The sequence below is a fragment of the Festucalex cinctus genome, chromosome 21 (assembly GCF_051991245.1).
Source record: "Festucalex cinctus isolate MCC-2025b chromosome 21, RoL_Fcin_1.0, whole genome shotgun sequence".
Classification (NCBI taxonomy): Eukaryota; Metazoa; Chordata; class Actinopteri; order Syngnathiformes; family Syngnathidae; genus Festucalex; species Festucalex cinctus.
Window position 1 is genome coordinate 2,818,371 of NC_135431.1, and position 27,314 is coordinate 2,845,684.

General features: G+C 36.5%; 1 protein-coding gene across 17 annotated transcripts in view; it reads right to left on the reverse strand.

Annotated features, from left to right (window-relative positions):
- epb41l2 (erythrocyte membrane protein band 4.1 like 2) overlaps positions 1–27,314 on the reverse strand; it is a 50,931-nt gene that overhangs the window by 10,214 nt on the left and 13,403 nt on the right. For 11 of the 17 annotated variants that reach the window (XM_077511321.1, XM_077511324.1, XM_077511329.1 and 8 more), the window contains 15 exons: positions 25,734–25,964; positions 25,464–25,640; positions 23,525–23,791; positions 20,198–20,302; positions 19,993–20,035; positions 18,615–18,690; positions 17,192–17,288; positions 15,558–15,682; positions 15,395–15,482; positions 13,031–13,183; positions 12,861–12,958; positions 11,533–11,705; positions 8,627–8,712; positions 2,913–2,972; positions 186–359 (listed from right to left, as the gene is read on the reverse strand). In XM_077511321.1, coding sequence (XP_077367447.1) covers positions 186–359; positions 2,913–2,972; positions 8,627–8,712; positions 11,533–11,705; positions 12,861–12,958; positions 13,031–13,183; positions 15,395–15,482; positions 15,558–15,682; positions 17,192–17,288; positions 18,615–18,690; positions 19,993–20,035; positions 20,198–20,302; positions 23,525–23,791; positions 25,464–25,640; positions 25,734–25,946 — 1,935 coding nt within the window. In that variant the 5' untranslated portion in view covers positions 25,947–25,964. Of the gene's footprint in view, positions 1–185; positions 360–2,912; positions 2,973–6,038; positions 6,760–8,626; positions 8,713–11,532; positions 11,706–12,860; positions 12,959–13,030; positions 13,184–15,394; positions 15,483–15,557; positions 15,683–17,191; positions 17,289–18,614; positions 18,691–19,992; positions 20,036–20,197; positions 20,303–23,524; positions 23,792–25,463; positions 25,641–25,733; positions 25,965–27,314 lie in introns of those variants that run through there. The other 6 variants (XM_077511332.1, XM_077511331.1, XM_077511330.1 and 3 more) reach the window with 4 other exon arrangements.

Below are 27,314 nucleotides of genomic sequence, written 5' to 3' on the forward strand. Positions count from 1 at the left end.
AACATATCGAAAACGCACTTTGACCTTTTTTATAGGCGAACTTAATTTGGCCCAAGATAACAAACCGGTAAAAAAAAAAAAAAAAAAAAAAAAAAAAAAAAAAAAAAAAAAGTAGTGAAAAGAATGGGGGGAAAAAAGCGGGCGGGGTTTGAGAGCGTGAAGGGCGTGTCCGGACGGCGACGTACCGCTGCGGGCCGCTGGAGCGCGCGCGGCGAGACGGCGGGCGAGGAGGCCATGATGCGCTTCTCCCACAGGTGGCGCTGCGGAGGGGAAGGCGGCGGCGCCTCCATAAAAGAGCGCTTGAGCTCGCTAACGCTAGCCTGGTGTTTCAGTACTTCCTCTTGGGTCTTATCGTGGTCCTGGGGGGGGTCACGTATGGATGGGATGGGGGGGGGGGGTCAAGGGTCAAGGGTGGGAGAAAAGAGGGACGGGAAACGAACATTCGGTCAAAGGAACATTCGGGTGTGAAGACGGACGCCGTATTTCACTGACGCTCAAATAATGGCGAGGGATTGGTCGCCACGATCGTCAGTGAACGAGGCCGTCCGCCATCTTCTCACGGAGACTTTTTGTTTTTGTTTTTGTTTCTTTGCATTGGAGGTGATCGTGGATCCGTTTTGCTCATCTTGTTTCCGATGGCCTGAATCGGTTCGGTTCATTTTCCACTTCTGATGCAATATGGTGTGGCTCATATTTTTTGGATTTATTAAGGTTTTTTTTGTTGTTTTTAATTAAATGTGCATCCCTAAAATTACCTTAGAGTATTATTGGTGTAATATGAAATATTTTGGCGTATATTTTCTTTTTTACATTTAATTATGACATTTAAAAAAAATAAAATAAAGTCTCATTATTTTTATTTGTTTATTAATATTTTAAAAAATTACCGTAATATCAAAATATATTTTTTTAATTAATTAAAAAAAATACTTTAATATTCACTGAACAACTATTCATTGTTTTATAAATTAATTAGTTTCAATCTTAACATTTTTATATTTTATTATATTGTTTTCTAAATATTTTTATTTTGCTTATAAAAATATACATTTAGATTTTTTAAATTAAAATTTGTTTAAAATGACCATAATATCAAAATTATTTTTTATTAATATTCAAAAACTATTCCTTGTTTTATAAATTAATAAGTTTTAATCTTTTTATATTTGATTAGATTTTCTTAATATTTTTATTTTACTTATAAAAATATACATTTATATTTTTTCAATAAAATTTTGTTTAGCATTATTTAAAACTACTTTAATAACCTATTAAGCTTAAAGTTAATGTTTTTGTTTTATTTTATTCATAGAAAAATATATTTTTTCACATTTTTTAAATTGCATTTATTTAACATTATTTGAAATTACCGCAATAATCACAGGGGAAATACAAAGTATATTCTTTTTAATCAATTTAAATTCCATAGCTAATTAATGTATTTTATTTTATTTTATTTATTTTGCACAAATGATTGACATCTTCTGTCTGATTGGTCGTTTCTTGTATGTCGTACACGAATCCCAAACATTTTTTCCTCATCAAAAAAGGTGGTTGCGATATTATTGAGAACTGTTTTGGTGCAATTTTCTACGCCTCTGTTAGCCTTCACGATCACCTTCATGCTGCATTTCTGGTCGTTTTAGTTGGTTAGCAGAACAGCAAAATCACTCGCCAATCATCAGACAGCAGGAGGAGGAGGGACCTTTCGTCCTGTGTTGGGGGCGGGGTTACGGATGCAGGGTTAGTCGGCCGGGTTAGGCGGGCGGCAGCCATACAAACGTTCCAAAACTCGCCAAACTCCTGAAACACGGCAGACCGAATCGGCGGAATCGGAACACGCTTGAACGCGCAACGGCCTGTTTCGCAGGGCAGCCATTGTTGACAACTTGGAGTGACGTCTTCTTGTATTACTCGATTCAACGCTAGCTAGCGACAACAATTAATCGACAACTAATCGATTATCAAGCTCCTCGACGGTAAATCTTCTCTGGTGTCTGTAGTCCTCCGTGAAAACGGAATGATTCGTTTGGAGCCAAAAACAAAACGATTGATATTATTTTGGAAAACGATGATCATCGACATTTTTGCCGATTTTCCTCACATGACAGATCAAACGAGTAACGGAATCATCATTCATTTATGTTTGCATTTGAAGAATGTCCTGTTTTTAAAAACAGGACAGCACATTTAAACTTCTGTTTATCCAATTCGATTAATCGAAAAAAAAATAAAATACTTGCTGCCCTAAATTAATTTGTACTTTTGTACTCCGGTACATTTTCAGAGTTTGTCCTTTTGTTTACTTTTACTTAATTGTCCTTTTGCCACCTCTAAAATCAAAACCCTCTTTTGGAAAACAACGATCAACATTTTTGCCGATTTTCTTCACGTAACATATCGAACCAGTAACTGAATTATCATTAATTTATATTTGTGCACTGTTGATTTGAAAAATGTCCTGTTTTTGAAAATAGGGATGCAAATTTAAACTTTTATTTTTTATTTTTTTTTTATCCGATTCATCGATTAATCGGAAAAAAAACTCGGACTTGCTGAAATAATCGTGAGTTGCTGCCCTAAATTAATGTTTACTTTTTTTACTCAAGTACATTTCCATAAAAGCCGTCTTTTGGAAGGTGGAGCCGCGTCACAAAAAAATGTCGACATCTCCAAGTCAAGCTGTCCAAAATGGCCGCCGCGCGAATTTCAGACCGTTGCACCCTGTGCGACGTGTTCACAAAACGTGTTCGCCGGCGGCCGCGGAGAAAAGACGGCGAGCATGCAAGCCGGCAACCTGCGAGTGCGGCCGACAGGGGGCAGCGGTGCAAAGCGCGCGAGAAAACACCGCAGGCTCTGATTGGTTCGTTCGGCCGCCAATCAAATCGATGGCACCGGGCAGAAGTACCAACCTCTAACATCAAATTACTGTGCCTCACATAAATATTATCCACTCGCGCTCTCATTGGACTCTGCAAGGTGGACAGACAGCACAACAACAACAACAAAAAAGCAACCAAGCAGGGTTAAACAAATGAATATCTTTAAAAGAAAAAAAAAAGAAAGAAAAAATTTAATTATGAAATTCATTTAATTAATTTAATATTTAAATAAATGTGGAAATAATAGCCATAAATAAATAAGCACAAAAAGAAACCAAGTAGGATTAAACAAATGAATATCTTTAAAAGAAAACTAATAAAAAAAATATATATATGTCCATTAAATTATTAAATTAATTAAATGAAATTTAATTTATTTAAAATTTTAATGTGAAAAAATAGCCATAAATAAATAAGCACAAAAAGAAACCAAGTAGGATTAAACAAATGAATATCTTTAAAAGAAAACGAATAAAAAAAAAAATACATGTCCATTAAATTATTAAATTAATTAAATTAATTAAATGAAATTTTATTTATTTAAAATTTTAATGTGGAAAAATAGCCATAAATAAGCACAAAAAGGAACCAAGCAGGGTTAAACAAATGAATACCTTTAAAAGAAAACTGATTAAAAAAATAAATGTAAATGAAATTATGAAATTAATTTCACGAATTATATGAAATAAAATTTATTTAAAATGTAATTTATTTAAAATTTAAATAAATGTGTAAAAAAAAAGAAAAAAGGCCATAAATAAATAAGTTAAAAAAGGAACCAAGCAAGATTTAAAAAATGAATATCTTCAAAAGAATACGGATTAAAAAATGTAAATGAAATGATTAAAATAATTCATTTAATTAATTAAATCACATTTATTTAAATTTTAAATATATGTAAAGAAAATAGCCATCAACAAATAAATAAATACAAAAAAAGAACCAAACAGGATTAAACAAACGAATATCTTTCAAAGAAAACTGATTAAAAAAAAATGTAAATGAAATTATGAAACAAATTAATTTAATTCATTAAATAAAATTAAATGTATTTAAAATTTTAATAAACGCGGGGAAAAAAATAGCCATAAATAAATGATAAATGATATAAATGAAATAAAGTTAAAAAAATAACTCAAACTCGACGTGTGGTGGACTGAACGTGAACGGAGCACTCGTGAAAACACATCAGTGACGACAAAGCACACAACAGCACGATTTCATCCACTCGAGCACACAGCATGCGCACCCCAACGGGAGGTCGAGAGGTCACCTGGGACCACTTTTGCCCACCGGACCCATTCCGCAATTAAAACGAGTCAGACGTTGAATAGCATGTTTGCTTTTTCGATTGCTGGAGCGGGTCCGGAATGCAAAAAAATGGATTCCGTCGCATCATGCCAGGGCAAAACCAACCAAAAACTTCAAAAAAAAAAAAAAAAATACAAAACTTTTTCATCAGACTCTGCAAAGCATGCTGGGTAACGGCAGCCCCTCCCCCTACAGACCTGGGTGGGCGGGGCTTCCACACGGCCGGGGCTCGAGTCCGCCGCCTCCTTAACCTTGGGCATCGTTGCCATAGCGACAAGATAACGGCGATTGGATTGGAGAGGGTGGAAAGTCCAAAAGAAAATGAAATGGATGATGGGAAAAAGCGATAATGCAGAAATATGTCATAGACATCGTGGGAGGTCCGTGACGGAATATTTCGAAATATTTTACTGCACTTGTGCGTTTGCTTACACGACGATGACAAATCCGACAAGGGCAACAATGAATGTTTTGTTTGTTAATAATCAAATCTGTTCATATTGATCATTTGGAATTGTCTTTAATAAGTTTCAACATGGGAAAAAAAAAAAAAAATCATAATCACACAAATTTGGCAATTTTGCAACATAAAAGCTATAATATACATTTCAAAATTACTTAATAGTTTTTAATGAAATCAGTCTGTTCACTATTTCATAATATACATATATAATTTTTTTTTAAATATTTTCCTGCAAAATAAACATACTTCATTTTAACAACACAATATAATGCATTTTATCTTACTGTTAGTATGTTACATAATATATCACTCTAAAATAGAGGTGTAACGATTCATGGATTCATCGACAACTAATCGATTATCAAATAATCAATTAATCGTTTAGGGACCTTGTTAAACTGATCTAAATCCTCAAAATTTCGTTTTCCATGAAAGCACACTGATTATGTGGGAGTTTTTTTTTGGTTTTTTCAAAATAATACAATTGTAACCATCCGCTTTTACTTTGGAAAGTCATCACGATTTTTTTCCGATTTTCTGTCGGACGTTACGGACTAAAGACAAACAATTTGTGCATTTTTCTGCACTGCCAATTTGAGATCATCTGTTTCTTAATAAAAATTACATAACATAACATAAAAAATATATATAAGAAAAATTAAAAATAAACGTAAATAATACAATAAAAAAAATATAAAAAAAAATAAAATAAACATATACATAAAAAATAAAAATAAATAATAAAAACATAAACAAATTAACATGACTCAAACAATTTACATTTGTGTTTTTTCTGCACTGCCAATTTTAATTAATTAATAAAGGATGAAAAAATAATAAATAAAATAAAAATAAAACATAAATTGAAAAAAATAAAAATAAAAAATAAATAAAAAAAATCTATATAAAAAATAAAATAAACAAAAAAAAAAAGGAAAAAAAGAAAATCAACATAAATTAACACTTGCTTTTATGTTCTGTTTTAGCGATTAATCGACAAAAAAATGGATAGGTTAATGGATGATTAAAATAATCAGTTTCATGCCTACTCGATAACGTTATTACAGAATGCCTTCATGATGTATTGAAAGCGCAGTTGAGGTCCCACTATCATACACAAGTCACAGGGAGGGGAAATACGATATATTGTTATTATTATTATTATTTATTTCCTAAAGGGGACGGATCAATGCGTGATTTATTATTTGAGCGCGGTGTCTCTAAAGCAAAAAAAAATATATAGCAATAAGATGTGGTTGGTTATACTGTTACTCTTTTACTATTCTATTCTACTCCACATCATATCATGATCTTTTTAAATCAATATTCTATCAAGTTCAACAGTAATGAAAAAAAAAAAAAAAGGATAATTTTCGAAAGAATAAAAGCGACTAAAAGCGGCCATAATGTGAGCATCTACGCGGCGGGGTCGCACATCTCCAGCGTCCTGGCATGGAGGCGCCTGATGCAAAGGGGCGTGTCCAAGGGCGGCGGCTTGCCGGGGCGCTCCCCGCCCGGGGGGGCCACCCCGGGCCCGCCGGAGGCCAACCTCTCCAGGCAGCACAGCGTCAGGCCCAGGGGCGCGGCCAAGAGCAGCGCCAGCGCCGGCGAGCGGCTGGCGGCGAGCATGACGGCCAGCAGGAAGGCCGCCAGGAGGCCGGGCAGCAGGAGCGGGGGCGGCTCACCGAAGGTCGCCGGGGAAGGAAGACGAGGACGGCGAGGGAAGGAAACGAGTCGGAGGGAAACCAACGCGGAGGTCGCGGCGCATTTCAACTGGCGCAATCGCGACACGCCGGCGACGCTTCGACTCCTCGCGAGCGCGAGGAGGACGTATCGGGCCGCGCCGCTTCCCTCGCCCCGCCCGCCCACTTCCTCCGGGTCCGCCATCTCCCGGGCCCGAATCTTCTGCGGCGACGGGGGAGGCGTCGGTTCGCGCGCGGGCGCCTCCGAGTCGGCCGCCGCCGCCGCCTCCTCGCCGTCGTCGGCGCCGTCCTCGGAGATGTCGGACAGGCCGCGCTCCAGCTCCGAGATGGAGTCGAGCGACGGCGCGATGGAGGACAGAGACGATAGCGAGGAGAAGGAAAGAGGGAACATGAAGATGGACTGGAGGAGGAGAGGCGCAATAGGTGTAAAAAAAAAAGAACAAAAAAAAAAAAAAAAAAAAGAACAACAAAAAAAAAAAAAAAAACGTCGAATTGTGTCAACAAAAAATAAACAAAATCATGCCAAAGTGATGACGAGTGAGTGGGGGGGGGGGGCACACAGAGAGGGAAGATAGAGACAACATTAGTGAACAACAAGAGCACAAAAAAAAAACAAAAAAAAGGTTCAGTGCACAAGTGCAACAGTGGCCGGGCTTCCTTCCTGATATGCAAATGAGGACACGCCCACCTCATGAATATGCAACAGGACATCATGTGGAAAAGTGAAAAGTGTCAAATTATAGGAAGTGATCATTTCTGAAAAGAAAACTCTGTGACCAAGCTACAGGTGCAACGATTTATCGACCACTAATCAATTATCAAAGTAATCGATTACTATTTTTGGTAATTGATTAATTGTTGTAAAATAAATATTTTTTGTTTTAAACATTATCTTATTCATTTATTTATTTATTTTTTTACCAAAAAATAAATGCCAACATAAATAAATAAATGAATGAATACCGTAGATATTATTATAAATATTATATTATTATAAATTCAGTTTGATTCAAAAAAATGACAGAATTATAATGTTTCTTATTTTTTAATTGGTCTTCATATTTTTTAAATGCATAAACATTTTCTTGTTCTGTACAAAAAAATAATAATAATTGTTTGAACAATTGTGATTTCAATTATTGCCAAAATAATTGTGATTATTATTTTTTCTATAATCGAGCAGCCCTAGATAACATCGCTCCCACGTTTCTTTAAACATTGCGCACGTCATGCACATTTTTTGAAAACTAAAACTAATACTGAAACTAACAAAGTATTTATGAAATAACTAAAACTAACAAAAACGGAACCACCCTGAAAATTAATTAAAACTGACTCAATTTAAAAAACAAAACTCAAAACGAAAAAAAACTAACTAAAATGAAAAATTCCAAAACTATAATAACCCCGAAGCAGACTGACTATCTTTGTTTTTAACGAGAAAAAAAAATTGCTTTTACTTTGGAAAACAATGATCACCATTTTTTTTCTTCTGATTTTGCTCATGTTACAGACCAAACAAATATTTCAATCATCAATGAATTTGAAATAATGTCCTGTTTTTGAAAAAAATAAAAATATAGAAAAAAAAAATTAAAAAATGCAAACTTTTTTTTAAATATTAGATTCATCAAGTAATAAAAAAAAAAGAAGAAATGAATTGATTACTGAAATAATGGCGAGTTGCAGCCCGAAAACAAAATGGGTCAACTTGAGTTTAAAAAATGTGGTCAACAAACGTCAATCTAGTGAAATCAAAAACGGTGCATCTCAGCACTCGGACGGAAACCCGACTTCTGTCAAAAAGGAGGCCACCGGCGAAGGAAACCGAAAGTAGACGTCAATTGCTGGAAAGAGAGTGTGAGGGTTAAGACGGACGGAAACGATAAAAGTGAAAAAGTGGGTGGTTAAAGAGGAGGCATGCACAACCAACATGGGCCAAGGAATTACTGGGATTTTTAACTCTGGGCGCAAAAAAAAAAAAAAAAAAAAAAAAAAGTGCATCATGAACTCATTCACTGCCATTGACGGAAATAGACGTCGAAGAGAAGATTTGGTCTTATTTGTGTCACACACACACACACTTTTCTCTCAAAAGTCCCCTGGTCACATTTTGCAGTCCACCAACCAACTTCCACAGCTCTCCGCAAAATAAAAGGGTCACGCCCACCCACTGTGTGGACCCCGCCGGCAACAACAACAACAACAACAACAACGCATGTCTGAGTATACCTGCTGCGGAATAAAAAAAAAAAATCCAAACACACCTTGGAGTCTGAGTGGAGGTCCAGATGGGGCTCGTGTCCGTTCTCAGTGGCGTCGCGGCCCACCTCCGTTATGCTGATCATTGGCGCTGACGAGACAAAAACAACAAAAATTTGAGCATTCGAGTCCATGGACTAAAAGCTGGCGCCATCGAATAAAATTAAGGTTATTTGAGTTCAATAAAACTAATGAAAAAAAATAAAATAAAATAAAAAAAAACCCAACTATTTAGTTAAAAAAATAAAATAAAAACGAAAATACTTAAAAGATAAATAAATAAATAAATAACTAGCTGAAACTATATTTTATGTTTACAAAACTAACTAAAACAAACTATAATTATAGTGCACAAATATTGCGCACAAGTAATACACATTAAAAAAATAAAACTAAAATTAAAAAAACAACTATTTAGTTAAAAAAATAAAATAAAAACGAAAATACTTAAAAATAAATAAATAAATAAATAACTAGCTGAAACTATATTTTATGTTTACAAAACTAACTAAAACAAACTATAATTATAGTGCACAAATATTGCGCACAAGTAATACACATTAAAAAAATAAAACTAAAATTAAAAAAACAATATTTAGTTAAAAAAATAAAATAAAAACGAAAATACTTAAAATAAATAAATAAATAACTAGCTGAAACTATATTTTATGTTTACAAAACTAACTAAAACAAACTATAATTATAGTGCACAAATATTGCGCACAAGTAATACACATTAAAAAAATAAAACTAAAATTAAAAAAACAACTATTTAGTTAAAAAAAATAAAATAAAAACGAAAATACTTTAAAAAAATAAATAAATAACTAGCTGAAACTATATTTTATGTTTACAAAACTAACTAAAACAAACTATAATTATAGTGCACAAATATTGCGCACAAGTAATACACTTTAAAAAAATAAAACTAAAATTAAAAAAACAACTATTTAGTTAAAAAAATAAAAATAAAAACGAAAATACTTTAAAAAAATAAATAAATAACTAGCTGAAACTATATTTTATGTTTACAAAACTAACAAAAACAAACTATAATTATAGTGCACAAATATTGCGCACAAGTAATACACATAAAAAAAAATAACTGAAGCTAGCTGAACTAAAACTATCAAAGAAGTGAAAGTAAAAAAAAAAAACTAACAGAACCACCCTGAAAAGTAATTAAAACTAACTCCATTTCAAAAAAATGAAATCAAAACTAAAAAAAAAAATGAAAAATGAATAATGACCCTGAATGAAATGCACAAGTGGCTTTCCGCAAACTCCACACAAGTTGTCAAGTTGTCATGTCCTTCAGTTGTTGTTGTTGTTGTTGTGATTGCAGTGGATAAGGTCGTCCAGCAGGGGGCAATGTCACACACGGTGAGTACGAACTGTCAAAACAGGCGTGTGACACTTTCCAAAAGTGGTCTTGTGAGGTTTTGCAGACCAAAATATTGTCTTGGCCAAGCAACGTTTGCATCGAAGAAAAATTTGGTGCACAACCCTCTTGCATTGCCTGCTGTGTGTGCGTGCGTGCGTGCGTGTGCGTATACGCTACATGCTGCATTCATTTCCTAGTCGGGGCTCCGCTTTCCCTCAGAACACTCCGCCTGCTTTTTTTGTCTGTGTGCGACGGGAAACAGCTGCAGCTATTTCCTCTATCTGGTCAGACGGACAAAAAATGTACAGCTCAACACAACACAGCCATGTTTGTTGTCAGTCGAGATAGTACGATATGGTTTTTTGTTGTTTTTTTTCCAGGGCTGATACCAATAACGATAAGGGATGTAACGATACCGGCAATATCGTGATACTAAAAATTGCTATAATATATCGTCGTCGTCATGTCACGATATTAAAACCAGCACATCTGTTAATAAAAAAAAAAAAAAAAAAAAAGTTGGGTTGATTTCCATTTGTGAAGTTCTAGCACCCTCTCGTGGCTAGATTTTTTCCTTTCTTTTTTTTTTTAGTGCAGTTTAATTTTAATTTTCACAAGGCATGTTTTGGCCCTTCTATGTTTCAAATCCACGATAATGGTCAGATGAACGTAATATGCACGTGAACCGAGTTAATATGTGTGGGAACTCAATGTGTGCTTGCAATATATACTGTATTTATATATTTTTATATGTAATATTTATAATTTTTTATAATATTTTTCATTGCTGTAATGTATAAAAGCAGAATATTCTGTTTTGTTTTGTTAGTATGAGATGATTTTTTTTTTTACAATATTTTTTTATATTATTTTTTACACAATATTTTTTGTATCGACCATCTCCCAACCATATCGTATTATTTATATTTTACATTTTTTATATTTATATTATCGTATCGTGACCAACGATTATTAGTAGTCAAGGACGCCGATAATGCATATTTGGAGCAAAATATTCATATTCACTAAAAGGGAAAAACGTTAGCATCAAAAATTGTAAAAAATACAAACTCCAGCACTTTTTTAAGCACGTTTACTGAACAATGTGAGTAAAATTTTAGAGTTTAAAAAAAACAGACAGCTTTATTTTAAAAATCTAACAAAAATTTCAGCGATCTTCCAGTTGCATGTCTTCACAATTTTAAATAAAAACCTAAAGTGATACTTGACTGATTGAGCTATTTTCATCAGTGAAAAGTTAAATATTTTGTCCAGAATGAATTTGCTGACTTCATTATTTTTTATGTATAATTAAAACCTTTGAAAAGTATTTTTTCTACTTGCTGTCGACTGATGATGACATCACCTGTGCTGAGGAAGTCGGTAACTCAACTCAACTCGACACTTTTTTTTTTTTCTAAATGGATCTCGAACTGGCCGTATGAGTCTTCAAAATGGCCGATGCCGATATTTGTCTAATAATCGGTCTACCCCTAGAACTTGTGGGTGCGCGCGTGCGTGCGTTACCTCCATCGAGACTGCGGCTGATGCGTTTGGACGAGGTGCGCTCGAAGGCGGGCGCGGGCCGGTCGATGAGGGTGCTGGCCAGGCGGGTCTGGCTCTGCGTGCGCCCGCTGTAACGGAACTTGGAGCCCAGAGTCAAGAAGCGAGGGGTGACGGGGGGCTCGGGCGCGTTGAGCCTGGACGATGAAAAGGGGGAGGAGTCGCGGAATTGTCACTCCTGACATTTGAAGAGTTTTGCTTTGTTTTTTTATAAATGTTTTGGAGTGGTGCAACGGATCACAAAAGTCCACGGTTCGGATCAGATCGCAGATTTGAGCCACGGATCGGATCGTTTCTTGGATCAGCCAAATAAATAACTAAATAAAAAAAATAAAAAAAGATATAGTACCTTGTCTTCATTTATAAAATAAAATAAAATAAATAAATAAATAAATAAATAAATAAATAAATAAATAAATAAATAAATAAATAAATAAAATAAATACATAAATACATAAATTCAGCATGCCTAATATAGCTGTTTAGGATTTAGTGTCTTTATTTATTTTGTACAACGCCTTTTCCCATTAAATTAAAAAAAGAAAAAAAATCAAAATGTCTAATATAGCCATTTTGGATTTAGAACACAACTTTAAGTGCAATATGAGGCAGTAAACATGATTATTTTTACATGCTCTGCGTGTAAAAATAACAAGGTACTAATGTCTTAAAGTTGTGTTCCTATAATCTAAACGTCTAAGTGTGACATTTTCAGTTGAATGTTTTTCTTTTTTAATGGGCAAAAGTGTTTTTATAAAATAATTGAACACAAACTTCTATGTATCTTTTTTTTTTTTTTTTTTTAATAATGAAAAGTGAATTACAAAGTAGCCTTTGTCCAGAATATTGAAAAATAATTCAAGTAAGCCCGTTTCTAGTTGACAAACAGCTAGCTAATTTACAGCTAGCAGCCACAGGCCTCCGTTGCTAAAGCTAACAGCTAATGCTAACAGCTAGCCATTAGCGACTTTCGTCAGAGACGTTCTGCCGTGTCATACGATGACGGCGTTTCGAGTTGTCAGACTGCTAGCTAAGTTACAGCTAGCAGCCACAGGCATCCGTTGCTAAAGCTAACAGCTAAAGCTAACAGCTAGCCATTAGCGACTTTCGTCGGAGACATTCTGCCGTGTTATACAATGACGGCGTTTCTAGTTGTCAAGTTAGCCATCCCGCTACAAACATGGGCCAAATGCGCTACTGTATTTTTGTCAACTTGATTTTGACGTTAGCCTTGGGCGGCGTGTTATGTTGATGATCCGTTGCACCGCTAATGTCTTTTGTTGACTTGCGACCTGAAGAAGCTGTGGTTCTCCACGCAGACCTTCCACAGCCGTTTGGCGGCGCGGTGGTTCTGCAGTTTGAATCCCACCGTGCTCTCAAACTGCTCCGTCTGCACGGAAATCACCAAAACCGCGTGAAAGAAATTCAGGTTTTTGTCGCGCTCGGGCGGCGCGTTTCGTACCTCGCCGGGTCGGATCTTGATGTAGAAGTTGTTCCTTTTGTAGGAAATCTTGAGGATTTTGGGCCACGCGAAGCGGTTGATCCGAAGCCGGTCCTTGTAGACCAGGAGCCCGTTGGCGCACACGCCCAACATGATGTCCACGCCCTCAGAATCCTGAAATGGGTTCACGTTCAATTAGATACCGGCGTGCTCGCTTGAGTGCCCCAATTTAGGATTTCGTTCACATTCACGAGCAATCAATTCAGTGTTTGCAAAAGGAACTACAGTACAAAACCCGCCAAAATGACCCCAGCTCAATTTGGGCTTTTTCGCACCATGGCCAAACAATGAGGCACTCTAAAGTGGCCACGCCGACCTGAAATCCTGATCTAAAGATTCAAGTCTAACTTTTTTCCTCCTCTTCTTACTCTTTTGCCTTTCTCTGCATGACATGCGAGCACTCAGGGCTGACGACGAGGCACTCTAAAGCGGCCACGCCAGCCGGAAGCCCACGTCCAAATGCTGGCTGTCATGTCTGAGTTTGTTTTTTGGTTTTTTTCCCCCTATGCTCTTTTGCATTCTCTTTGAGGCGCATGCACTCAGGTCTGACGACGAGGCACTCTAAAGTAGCCACGCCGACCCGAAACACTGATCTAAAGACTCAAGTCTAGCTTTTTTACCCCCATCTGACTTTTTTTTTTTTTTTTTTTACTTTCTCTGCGTGACGTGCGAGCGCTCAGGGCTGACAACGAGGCACTCTAAAGTAGCCACGCCGAAACGAAACACTGATCTAAAGACTCAAGTCTAGCTTTTTTACCCCCATCTGACTTTTTTTTTTTTTTTTTTAACTTTCTCTGCGTGACGTGCGAGCGCTCAGGGCTGACGACGAGGCACTCTAAAGCGGCCACGCTGTGATCTAAAGACTCAAGTCTGTTTTCCACCCCTTCTCACTCTTTCGCCTTTCTCTGAGTGACGTGCGAGCACCCAAGGCTTGACGACGAGGCACTTTAAAGCGGCCGCGCCGACCTGAAACCCTGATCCAAAGACTCAACCAACTTTTTTTTCCTCCCCTTCTCACTCTTTCGCCTTTCTCTGGGTGACACGCGAGCACTCAGGGCTGACGACGAGGCGCTCTAAAGCATCCGAACCAACAGACTCTGCGTTTTCATTTCGCATGGTACTTCCACTGTATGAATTGTAAAGCCGGAATGTTTTGATTTTCTTTGCTGCAGTCTGAACACAAAGTTGATTCCTCGACGCTAACGTGGTTAGCTTGGCGGGCTAACTCGGTGCAAAGCTTTTAAGTCCGAGGCCATCTGGTAATGGTCAGTGGGGTATTGACTTAACATGGGGGGGGGTCTGTTGCTAATGGAGGGAGATAATGGACACGCACATACACACACGCGGGACACACAACCTTTGCCAAGCAGTTAGCAGTTCATCGATCACTCGCTATTTTACTATAGACGTTTGTATCTGTGGTCATCGAGGTTATTTTAGTTCACTAAAATCGAACGGAAAAAAACGGAAAAAAACTAACTAAAATTAAAAAAACAAAAAAACAAAAAAAACGAACTAACTACATTTTATGTTTACAAAAATAACTATAATTATAGCACAAATATCCTTCGTTTTCATCTTTTGGGAATTAATTTGACGCATGAGCCTTTGGGGATGATTTTAAGTCGATTTATTTTGATATTAAGCGGAACAAGGACGACTGAAAGTGTTTCACACAGAAGCGACGTCATCCAGCAGCAGCCAATAGAAAAGCGCCTTCAGATGACGTCGCTTTTAAACTAAAACTAATACTGAAACTAACTAAACTAAATCTAAGCATTTATTAAAGAACTAAAACTGATAAAAACTAACAAAACCACCCTGAAAACTAATTAAAAGTAACTTAAAAAAATAATAATAATAATCAAAACGAACTATATAATAACTCTGGTGGTCATGGCAACACAATGGAAGTAGTAGACGGGGGGGGAAAAAAAAAAAAAGACTCGACCTCTCTGTTACTTTGGAATATTTTGACAGTGGAACGCCGGGGAAAAAAACAAAACAAAAAAAAATGGGAGCATGGCCTTTATTTGAAGAGCGCCCTGTCCTCCATCTCACATCCGCTCGCTTTTTCTATTTTCAGCCTGCCATCTCCCTCTCTCATGAATATTTTCCTCTTCGCTTTTTCCGGCACAAAAAGGACAAACATGATGGCGACACACATGGGAATGTGCACCCCCCACCCCGCTCGCCCAGTTAGGGAGGTGGGCTATTATTCCCGTGGCCTTTTTTTTTTTTTTTTCCCAAGTGTTTGTACAGCTGAGACACACACATCAATGAAGATTTTTTTGTTTTTTTTTGTTTTTTTTTTTGTCTTGGTACCTTAGCATGATGCATGTCCACCCCGTACATGGACAACTTCTTGGCGTTCTCCAGAAATTGCGCGTCGGCCTGCGCTGGTGTCATTCCCCTGAAAAGGCCCAAAAATTCGTAAATTTGTAACCATGACAGAATTGATTTTTCGCATCAGCGCCTCGGCTCGTACTTGTGGGACTTGTGCAGCTCCAAAATCTTCTCTTCCATTTCTTTACTCTGATTGGGGGCAAAGGTCAGCTGGCTGATGTAGTCCAGGGGCCGGGACTGGTCGGGTTCGTGGTCTCCAATTTCCGCCTGTCCAATCGAAAACGCACAAGGCCAGAGAGCGGGTGACCTGTTTGTTGCCGCCATTTTGAGTTCATGATCCAGATTTTTGACTACAGTGAACAAACAGGCTTTATTGCAGATTTTTAAATGGATGTTTTGATCTTTTTTTTTTTTTTTCATCTATTCGGAAGAGGCCAGATTCCAAGATATGAAGATATCTGATTGTGGGTGTGTGTGGTTTTTATATAAATATATATTTACGCTGTTTTTTTTTTTAATCCCAAGCATTTGAGAACAAAAAAACAAAAAACGGAATGGGGTCACTTCTTCCTCATTGTACTTGACCTGCTAAAGGTGCAAACCTCTGCGTACCTTCACAATACGATATGCAATTCAAGGCTCACGATAACGATTATCCCACGATTTGACGATACTGCGATTATCGATATATTGCTCAGGATATTAATCCACGATAAAACTACGTAAACTGATTGAAACACGATATTAAAACTGGCGTCTTCTTCACAGTTAGTACTTTAGTGTATTTTTTAAAAAAAAAATTAAATACAAATGTCTTCTGAACAGAGATCACTTTCTGTCAACAAATTTGTGTCTTTCTCCAACAATATTGTCATGCAAAATGTCAGAAAACCATTTTTTGCGGAACATTGCAAAAGTAAATAAAGAAATAAAATTACTTTCACCTTAAATCCAATTAAATCAGGAATTGTGTGATTCAAAAAGTGTTAAAATTGAAGATGTAAAACACATTTTCCATAGAAACGTATGCAAAACGGAGGAGTCACTTGCTGGACAGATAAAATGTCTTTCACAAAGCAAGCTCATGAGTCTTCTTCGCCTGAAAACTTGCGTCCATTTCCCCGCCACTCTTGTGAGGCGCTCCCCCTAGTGGCCCGCCAAGTAATTGCTCAAAAAGCCATGTAAAATAGAGCCGTTATAGTGGCTGTACATTAACTCATTCACTGGCAGCCATTTTGATTGAAACAATCCCTCTTCACTCCCGGCTGTTTTACTGGATTTTGACTGATTTTGCAAGGCCCACAGAATATTGTGTTCTGTTGCTATAAAAGCATGGAACAAAAGTATGTTTCTATCTGTTTCCGTTTTGCAGCAATTAGCATTAGAAGAGAGCTAAGTTTCATCAGTTTTCACAAATCTATTTAAAATTGGAAGTAATTGAGCTTTTTTTTTCTACATGGCCCTGGTTGATCTCCTCTGCTCTGCTGCCACCTGCTGGCCGTTTGTGTAATAACTACCACTTCTGCAACCGTTCTTTGCAGTTGAGAGGCTGCGTCAAAGCCTTCTGTATGCTCTAGCATTAAAAAAAACCAAAAAACAAAAAAAACAAAAAAAACGTATAAATACGTCTTTGGGACACTTAGAACATTAAAAAAACGTATTTATACGTTATTGGGAGTAAATGAGTTAACTACAAACATCGCGATACTTGCGCTGGCGTATCGATTAATCTATCGGGAGACAAAGTATCACGATGTATCATCACAGTCCTATTACCTGCAGTGTGTACGAGCCCAGGAGAGCGTGCGTGACAAATGAGCAAGGCAGTCGACCGGACGCCACGTCTTCGCGGAGCTGCAGACACAGCAGGTACCTTGGCAAGAAGAGGAACACAGTCAGTTAGTAATTAGCAAATTCGCAGGGGGGGAAAAAAATTGGCAATTTTTCTTTGTTGTATAATTTTGAGTTGCGCAACATTCGCCAAACTTGCGCTCAAGTGAATTGTTGTGGATGTTGGACAGGCCCTAAGCGCAGGAATTCATTATCCAAATGGAGCTTTTAAAGTGAATGGCAGAATTCAAACGCCACAGCGGGGGGGGGGGGGGGGGGGGGCGGGGGGGAGGGTTCATCGGCGGGTAGCCGGTTCTGGATCCTGGTTACGAGGGGAAAGTCTTTTAAAAAAAAAAAAAAAAAAAAAAAAGAAGGCAATAACGCGGCGTGGGGGGACTTTTGCTGTCACGGCCGCTTTTAAGTGGCAGCCATCCGCTCACTCGGGTTCTCTTCAGTGGGCAAACACAGTGCTGCTTCAAATGTCTAAGACCTACAAGAATGCCGTTTAAAGCTCCTGTTAGGTTTATTTAGACGTTTTTTTGTTTTTTTTTTAAATGCTGGAAAAAGACAAAAGACTTGGAACCATGTAAGAGCTGTCATGTGATGTGGAGATACAGCGTTAAGCTGTTTTTCACCATCATCCAGATTTGTTCTTTTTTAATAAATGTATATATTTTTTATTTTATTTTTTACATTATTATTTCCTTTTTTTTTTTTAATGGAGGACCAAAACAGCCAAAATTAAAAAAATAAATAAATAAATGAATAATAAATAAATACATAAATAAAAAGTGAAATTAAAAACAGATAAAATATAACTCAAAAATTAAATACAAATATATATATACACAAATGATATATACATAAATAAATAAAATAAATACAAAAAATAAAAAACGAGATAAAAAAATAAGGAAATAAATACAAATATATACATAGAATTAAATATAAATTTTAAAAAAAAACGCTCTGCTCTCACATTTATTTATTTTATCTTGCACACACTCTGTCAGAATGAAATGTTATTCAAAAGAGGGGAGGCGGTCCTAAACATGTCTTGGGTTGGACTCCGCCGTTGCAAACTGCCTTTCAATGGTCGAGTGAGCGGATCGCCGAACAAGTCGTTTATGATACTTTTTTTTTTCATATTTAATTGTATTTTTTTGAATATTGTTTTTGTATTTACTTGTATTTATTTATAAGTTGTTTTATTTTCATTTATATGAAATTTTTGAATTATTTTTTTTAAATATCGTTTTTATTTTCAATTTTATTTATTCATTTGTTTATTTTTAATTTTGGCAGTTTTGGCGGCACTTAGCTATGTCTACACCCCGAAAATGCACATTTTTATGAAAGTGTTCATCACCTTGTGATGTCTTCAGTGAGCAGCGAGGGATCAGGCGGGTAGAATTTGACGTTGAATGCAAACTGCCAGTTGTTACCTAAGGACAGATGTGAAAAGAGTTCATGCAAAACAGCAAGAAACAGGAAAAAAAAAAAAAAAAAAAAGAAAAACAACGGGGATCATTCACGGAGATTTTTTTGTGTGATCGGGGTCGTCTGCGCTTCCATCCATCTGGCCTGGTTCCACCCGTCCCCCTCGTCCCCGCCTCCTCCCATCTGTGTGTGCGTGTGAGCGATTCGGACACAGGAGAGAGCGAGGCGCGTTCGAGCGAGGGCAAAGCGCAGCTTTTAGACGCCGCTAAGCCCCGACGCACGTCGCACGCGAGCGCCGGCTAACGCATAAAACTCAAATAAAAAATGCAGCGGTGGTATTGCGTAATGCCGTTTTGGTGTCATCCAATGCCAACGTGTAATCGTCAACAAAAGGCACAAAAAGGCTCATTTCATCACAAGTAGTTTTCATTGTGTGTGTTTTGGATTTGAAATAAAACAACAACTACAGTCTTCCCTACGCTCCAAAATCTACCTGGCGATAATGGAAATCCGCCTTCATTTGAAAAATAAATCAATAAATCATACAATTCTGTTAATTATATATATTTTTTCATTTATTATATGTTTTTTCGTTTTGGTTTGATTTTTACTTTATTATAAATGCTTTTATTTTTAATATATGTTCCTTCTTTCATTTACATTTATTTTTTCCATTAAAAGTAGGTTCTTTTTTTTTTTTTTGTTTGTTTTATTTACAGTATACAGAACAGCATGTATTATTTATTATATGTTTTTCAATTTTGGCACGATTTTTACTTTATTACAGTACTTTTTCATTCATAACATATGCTCCTTTTTTTCATTTACATTATTTTTTCAGTATACAGCACAGAATGTTTTTTTATTTTTTATTTTATGTTTTTTTTTTTTTTGGTATGATTTTTACTTTATTATAAATGCTTTTTCATTCAAAATATATTCTATTTTTCATTTACATTCATTTTTCCCATTAAAAGTATGTTGTTTTTTTAATTTTATTTACAGTGCACAATATATTCTTTTTTTTATTTATATGTTTTTTCATTTTGGTATGATTTTTAGTTTATTATGAATGCTTTTTCATGCATCATTCTTTTTTTTTATTTTTTATTTTTTTTATTTACAGTCAATTTTTTTTCATTAGAAGTACATGTTTTTAATTTACTTATACAGCACAGTATATATATTTTAAGTCCGGAATGCAATGTCATAAAATAAAATAAAAAATATAGATATACAATATGTATAAATATATATATTTTAAAAAATTGAAAAAAAAAAGTGCGGGCATTGACAGTGCAACTTACTGCGGATTTGTCTCTTGATTTCCTTGGTGGGGTCCAACCAGCACTGCAGGCAAAGACAAGGATGTGTGAGACACTTTCAAGTTACACACCTGATGGGCTCATCATCAAATGTTGAAAGCAAAAAAAAAAAACAATTTTGAATTTGCTATTTGACCGACTGCGTGTTCACTTTTTTGTGTGCATTTGTGCCAAGGTTACACGTTACCTTCTGCTCGTGGTGGTCCGTGTACGTCAGGCCAAAGTAGTCCTTCTCAAGCAGATTGAGGTGCTCGCATACCTTGAAGAACAGGAACAGACCCTTGGCCCGTTTCTGGAGGAAGAAAAAAAAAAAAAAAAGGCAAAACAGACAGACAACACTTTAAAAAAGGACATTAACAATGTATTTATTTTTTTACTTTAAAAGGGAAGTCAATATGTTCAATGCAGTCCCACCAATCACCGCTCAGCGTGCAAACGTCACATGACCAAACTGAGAAAACAGGTGAACTGAGAGACTGTGATGTCATTTTCAGTTGATAAACGGCAAAATGGCCGCCCCCTGAGATCAATCAATTTCGCTGCTTGATTCATATTCCACAAACGGAATTATTTATTACTGATTTAAAAAAATAAAATAAAATAAAATAAAATAAAAAAAAGACTGTTGCAAATGTATTTTTTTATAAATTGTTTTATTATTTGCTACTTCAATTTGTACTACTGCAGACTGTTTAGTAGGGCTGGACAATATATCGCAAAAATATTGAGATCATGATATTGGCCCATGCAAATATGCATATCGCAAAGACATGCAATAACTTTCATATGAATTTTTTTTTTTTTGCTTTTACCAGACATAAACTTAAACGTGCATCACCCTCCAATAGTTGAACATCATCTAGTGTAATTACAATTAATTAACGAGGAACACATTAAACTTGATTATTTTACCACATGTTAAAAAAAAAAAAAAAAAAAAAAAAATAGTTATTCTTTCATTTGACAATAAAAAAATTATTTCTTTATTAAAAGGTATACTTAATATAATTTAGCCATTTTTGGCAGTCAAACATTAATATTGTGCCTATAATAAATTTGATATTTTCTTTATTTTTCATGTACAATTAGTACCTTTAGAAACACATTTTGCAACTTGCTGTCGACTGATGATGACATCACAAGGGCTCGGGCAACCAATCGCAGCTCAACCGTTTTCTAGATTCGGTCATGTGACATTCACAAGCTGAGCTGTGATTGGTTACCTGAGCCCTTGTGATGTCATCGTCAGTCGATGGCAAGTTGCAAAATGTGTTTTTAAAGGTGCTAATTGTACATGAAAAATAATGAAAGTATCAAATGAATTACAGACAAAATATTAACTTTTAAATAACGACCAAAAACTAAAAGAAAAAGGGTGACAGATTTCCCATCTTTCCGTACATTATAATTGAAAAAGGTTGAGAAGTTTTGGTCTGTGCGCTTCACTTCCTGTCCGAGCGTCTGTATCAATGCATCTCTGTCTCCTCGATATGTGCGCAATCCGGGGCCGGGGCCGCATTCCATCGTAAAAAAAAAAAAAAAAAAAAAAAAAAAAAAATCCTCCACACTCAGCAACGACAATGACAAAAATGTGCTCACGCACACACAGGCGACAGTGACCTTTACGCAGGCAGAAGGTCAGACAGAAAGCAGGCGGGTGGGGAAAAAAAAAATGATGACAAAAAATGCATGCACAGAGCTGAGAGTTGCATTCCATAGATAGGGAGACTTTCAAGACGGGCAGTGCGGCGTGCTGAACGTGGAGGCAATCGGGAATATAAAAGACCTTTTCTTTCTCTTTTTCTTTCCTTTTTTTAAATCTTACAGCAGAAAACATCTGTGGCATGTTCTCCCTTCAATACAGTCGAGCGCACCAGCCTCATCACTTCTCAGGGTGCAATCGTACAATTAATCATTTTAAAATTAAGTCTTTGTTTTAAAAAAAAAAATAAAAAATTACAATAAATCAACTTATAGATTCGTGTCGGGATTAATCGGTATCGAATCGAACCGTGACCTATGAATCGTGATATGGATCGAAACGGCAGGCAATTCACACCCCTATTTAATCACGATTATTTTGCTAATAACTGAAGTCACGATTAAGACGACCATTTTTTTTTTTTTTTTTTTGGGGGGGAATAAAAGAAAATATTTAAACGTATAAAAAAAAAACATTAAGACAAATACAATTCTTTGAAACACTTTAATTATGCAAGTTCCTTTTGGATGAAACAAAATTTATTAAATTAGTTATTTTAAAATAAAAAAAAAAAAGTGCAAATGTATAAATTTACTCAATTAACAATTTATATATATATATATATATATATATATATATATATATATTTATTTATTTTTAAATTATGCTGATTTTGAAATTGTGGGCTGTTACTTTTTATCAGTTTTAGTTAAGAAATGCTTCGTTTTAGTTTAGTTTTAGTTAGTTTTAGTATTAGTTTTTTAAATTGAGTTAGTTTTAACTAGTTTTCACGGCGCTTGTTAGTTTTTATTAGTTTTAGTTAAGAAATGCTTCGTTTTAGTTTAGTTTTAGTTAGTTTTAGTATTAGTTGTATTTTTTTTTAAATTGAGTTATTTTTAATTAGTTTTCAGGATGCTTCTGTTAGTTTTCATGAGGTGTAGTTAAAGAATACTTCGTTCTAGTTTCATTTTAGTTAGTTTCAGTATTAGTTTTAGTTTTTTGTTTGAAATGTGTATTACTTGTGCACAAAACATCCTTTTGCCGCTTAATATCAAAATAAATGTACTTCAAATCACATTTAAAATCATCCCCAAAGGCTCGTGCATTCAATTCATGACCAAATAAAGGACATTTTTGCTGTAATTATAGTTAGTTTTAGTTTGTTTTGCAAACATAAAATGTAGTTTCAGTTAGTTTTTGTTTTTCAAAAGAGCATTTTCATCTCCGGAATGCACTGTGCATGTTTCTCGCTCTGCCAGCCTCACCATGCTAGTGTGTGCGTGCGTGCGTGCGTGCGTGCGTGCGTGCGTGCGTGCGGGACAATAGAAGTGGTTGCAGTATCAGCATTATCTGTCGCAGGACAAAGTGCCTTCTGTTCAAACAACAGCCGACGCTGGGCGGCGGCACACTGTAAAACATTTTGAAGTATGATTCAAATATTTGCCTGCCTTATTTCTTCTTAATTATTCCCATTATAAAGCACTGGTGTTATCTGAGCACTGACGTCATGAAGAAACCACCGTCTGCGCTTCGTCGTAAGCAGCAGATGTTAGGAAACTAATCTAGTGAGGGGTGGGGGGGTTCCCCTTTGCGTCCCCTCACATAATCTGATAAATACTCGCGCCTGCGTGTGTATGTATGAGGCAGCACCAAACTCGGCTTTTAGTCACCATTGATCCCTCAAACCCACACCCAAGAAAAAGAAGCGAGTCAGAAAGTCGACCGCGTCCTCACGTGCACTTCCAAAACACATCCTATTAGCGATGACATCATTGACGGAGGGGGGGGGGGTGGGGGGGGGGGGTGTCTCACCTCCACCTCGCAGGCGAAGTCCGAGCCGTCCAGGAGGGTGACGTGACACACCACCAGCTTCATCTTGCTCTTCCTCACCAAGCGCAGCGGCGACTGGAAAACGGAGGAGGTCTGGCTGCCGCCGCCGCCGCCGCCGTCGTCGCCCGCCTCCGCTCGCTCCTTCTTGGCCGGCCGCTCCCGCTCGGCTCCTCCGTCCTCGTCCTCGTCGTCACCTGCGGCTTTGGCGACCTCCGCGCTTTTCTGCTCCGCTTTCTCCTCTCCGGCAGGCTGGGAAAAGCAAGAGTTGAAAAGTCTCTCAAGCGCTTCCTCCTTGTGGGCGCTTGCAGAAAAAAAAAGAAAAGAAAAAAAAACAAAAAAAAACAAGACGGGCGGGCTCGTTTTTGGCACGCCGACTGAGGAGATGATGTCACAGGGTGGGGGGCCTGGATGGAACACGGAGGAGGAGTATGGAGGACCAAAATTGCCAAAATTCTAAATTAATACATGACGAAATAAATATTAAAAAATAAATAAATACATTTGTATTCAATTTTTTTAATCATATTTTTTTATATCCGTTGTTATTTTCACTTTGTCATTTATTTATTCATCTATTTAATTATTTTTAATTTTGGCAGTTTTGGACATCCATATAAAAAAAATACAGATGGAAATAGAACAATATATATATATATATATATATATATATATATATATATATATATATATATAAATAAATACATTTGTATTTAATTTTTGAATTTTATTTTAATTAATTTTTTTATTTCGTCTTTTTTTTTTCTTTTTTTTTTCCCATTTTGGCAGTTTTGGTCCTCCATACAGGAGAGGGTGGGCTGACCAACAAATATGAAGCAGGCAGATGACTTTCAACGAGTTTGGGAAAAAAAAAAAAAAAAAAGTAAAAAGTTCAGGGCGCCTCGTCTGTGGTCAAAAACAGCTCTGCAAAACAAAATTGCTGGCTGACTGTTACGACCCCCCCCCCCCCCCCCGTTTATTATCTCACCAGTGGTTTCGCTTGCGGTTTTAACGGCGTGGGCTGGTGCAAACCGCCAGCCCGCCAAGCAATAATTACCAGCACTTAACCACCCACAGACGCGTTCTTTGTTTTGTTTCGCTTTTTTTCTATTGTGAAAAAGAGAGATCATCCGCATTAATCACTGAGCTGTTAAACAGATTTCATAAAAACCTTTCAACACGGCCCCTGTCAGTCAAACTAAACCGCCAACAAACCAAACAAAGCAACGTAAAGCTGCACGGCTCCCACTGTTGAGCGATATCCAAACATCAATGAAGGTCACGATACAATAATTATCACGATATTGTGGGGAGGTTGGCGATACAAAAAAAAGTCACATTATTGTAAAAAAAAAGAAAAAAAAAAAGAGCTCATACTAAAAAAAAAATATATAAAAAATATTAGAATATTATATCTAAAAATACATAAATATAATATATCTAAAAATGATTGAGGCACTTACTTGGTAATGCAAGCACACATTGAGTTCCTACACATATTGACTCAGTTCATAGGAATATTACGTACCCCTTCATCTGACCTTTAGTGTGGATTGTAAACATAGAAGGGCCAAAACATGCCCTGTGAAAATTAAACTGCACTAAAAAAAATAATAATTAAAAAATAAAAATAAAAACAACAACAAAAAACTAGCCACCAGAGGGTGCTAGAAGTGCACAAATGGAAATCAACCCCACTTTTTTTTTAACAGATGTGCTACTTTTAATATCGACAATAATATATTGTGGCAGTTTTAATATCGCAATATCACGATATTGCCGTTATAGTTTCATAGTACAGACGAACAATACTTTTGATTTTGGGGAAAAAAAACAAAAAAAACAAAAACAAAAAGGACCTTGACCATATTTGGACAGCGACAATTGGAACATGCGTATGACGTTATTACAAAAGGTTCCTAACCTCTGTGTCTGCGCTGGCGTTCGAATGCGACTCGGCCTCCTTTTCCTTGATTTGCTGCTGGACTGGACTGAGCGCCTCCTTCTCGTCGACTTCCTCTGCGTGTCCGTTCACTTCCGGGACCTCCTCCTGGTTGCTTGCGGCCTTCTCTGGCGATGGCGCCTGCTTGGTCGGGGAGGTCTGTACGTACGCAAAGCATTTTTTGTTCCACGTTTATTTATGTATTTGGGAGGTGAGAAAAGAGCAGGACTGCGACATCCCGTATGGACGCACCTGGCTCTGAGACTTCTGCTTCTTAAACCATGTCGGCAGGTAGCGCGATATCCCCTTGCCCTCCGTCTCCGTCTCCGCCTCCGCCTCTCCCTCGGTGGCGGCGGCCACTTCCTGGCTCTCGGCGACGGCGGCCTTCTCCGATTGGTCGAGCTGGGCGGCCGACTTCTCCGCCTTCTCCTTCACCTCCGTCTCCGAGCCTGCCTCTGTTGTCATGGCGACGCGTCACACCACCTGCGCAGGGCGGAATGGGGGCGTGAGGATGGATGACATCACACTTTATTTTGTGTGTGCGTGTATGTGCATGTGCATCCCAGTATGCTTGGTTAATAGACGATAGATATATCATCATATAAAACACAGTAATGTAAATTATTTAAAAACAATATATCATGTAAAAGAAAACGCAGTTTTTTTTTTAACCTAACATTGTATATTATAATAAACACAAAACAGCTGAAAATAAAACATTTTACTACACAAATGAACAACATACGTATTACATACTGTTTTGTAAAAATATCTATTAAAAAAAAAACTTGATTTTTATTAATTATACTGTTCATTCTATTGCAAATTAAATGCAAAAGAAATGCAGTAAAAAAAATTGTATTAATTATACTGTTTATTCTATTGCAAATTAATAAAGACAATACAGTAAAAAAAAATTAATTAATTATACTGTTCATTCTATTGCAAATTAAACAAAAGAAATAATAGTAAAAATTAAAATATTCCTGCTGTCGTTATGTTTAGCTGATGCAGTTAGTAGGTCACACAGTTTTTGGTATCAGCATTAACTCATTTGCTCCGAAAAAACGTATAAATATGTTCTATTTTAAATGTTTTAAGTATCCCAATGACATATTTATAAGTTTTTTTTAATGTTTTTTTTCATGCTAGAGCATACAGAAGGCTTTGATGCAGCCTCTCAACTGCAAGGAACGCTTGAAGAAATGTTATTATGTCATTACACAACCGGCCAGCAGGTGGCAGCAGAGAATAAGAGATCAACCAGGGCCATGTTGGAAAAAAAAAAGCTCGCTCACTCACTCAGCATTCTAAATGGATTTGTGAATAATGATGAAACTTAGCTATATTTTAATGCTAATTGTTGCAAAACGGAAACAGATAGAAACATACTTTTTTTTTTTTCCTGATGAAAGAAGAGACTCTAATTTTTCTTTTGGTAGGTTCCATCATGTTTTTATAGCAATAGAACACAATATTCTGTGGGCCTTGCAAAATCAGTCCAAATCCAGTAAAACAGCCGGGAGTGACGGCTGGGAGCGAATGAGCATCAATTTTTCACAGCGCACCACCTTCGATTTTAATATGCAGATGATAATCTTTTATAAATGAGCCACATGACTGCTGCATGCTTTCGGGCGTGTTTGTCTTTAGCTGAGTCAGTCCAATGTCTTTGAAGATTGCAAAGAAAAGAACTCGCGTCACACCAATTCATACAATCAATTGCGTAACCGTCACGCTGCAAAAAAAAAAAAAAAAAGAAAGGGCTTAGAATTCTTGAAAATTTTGCTTGGCGTCATTGGTTTTTCAAACCCTGCTGCTGTGGCTAACACG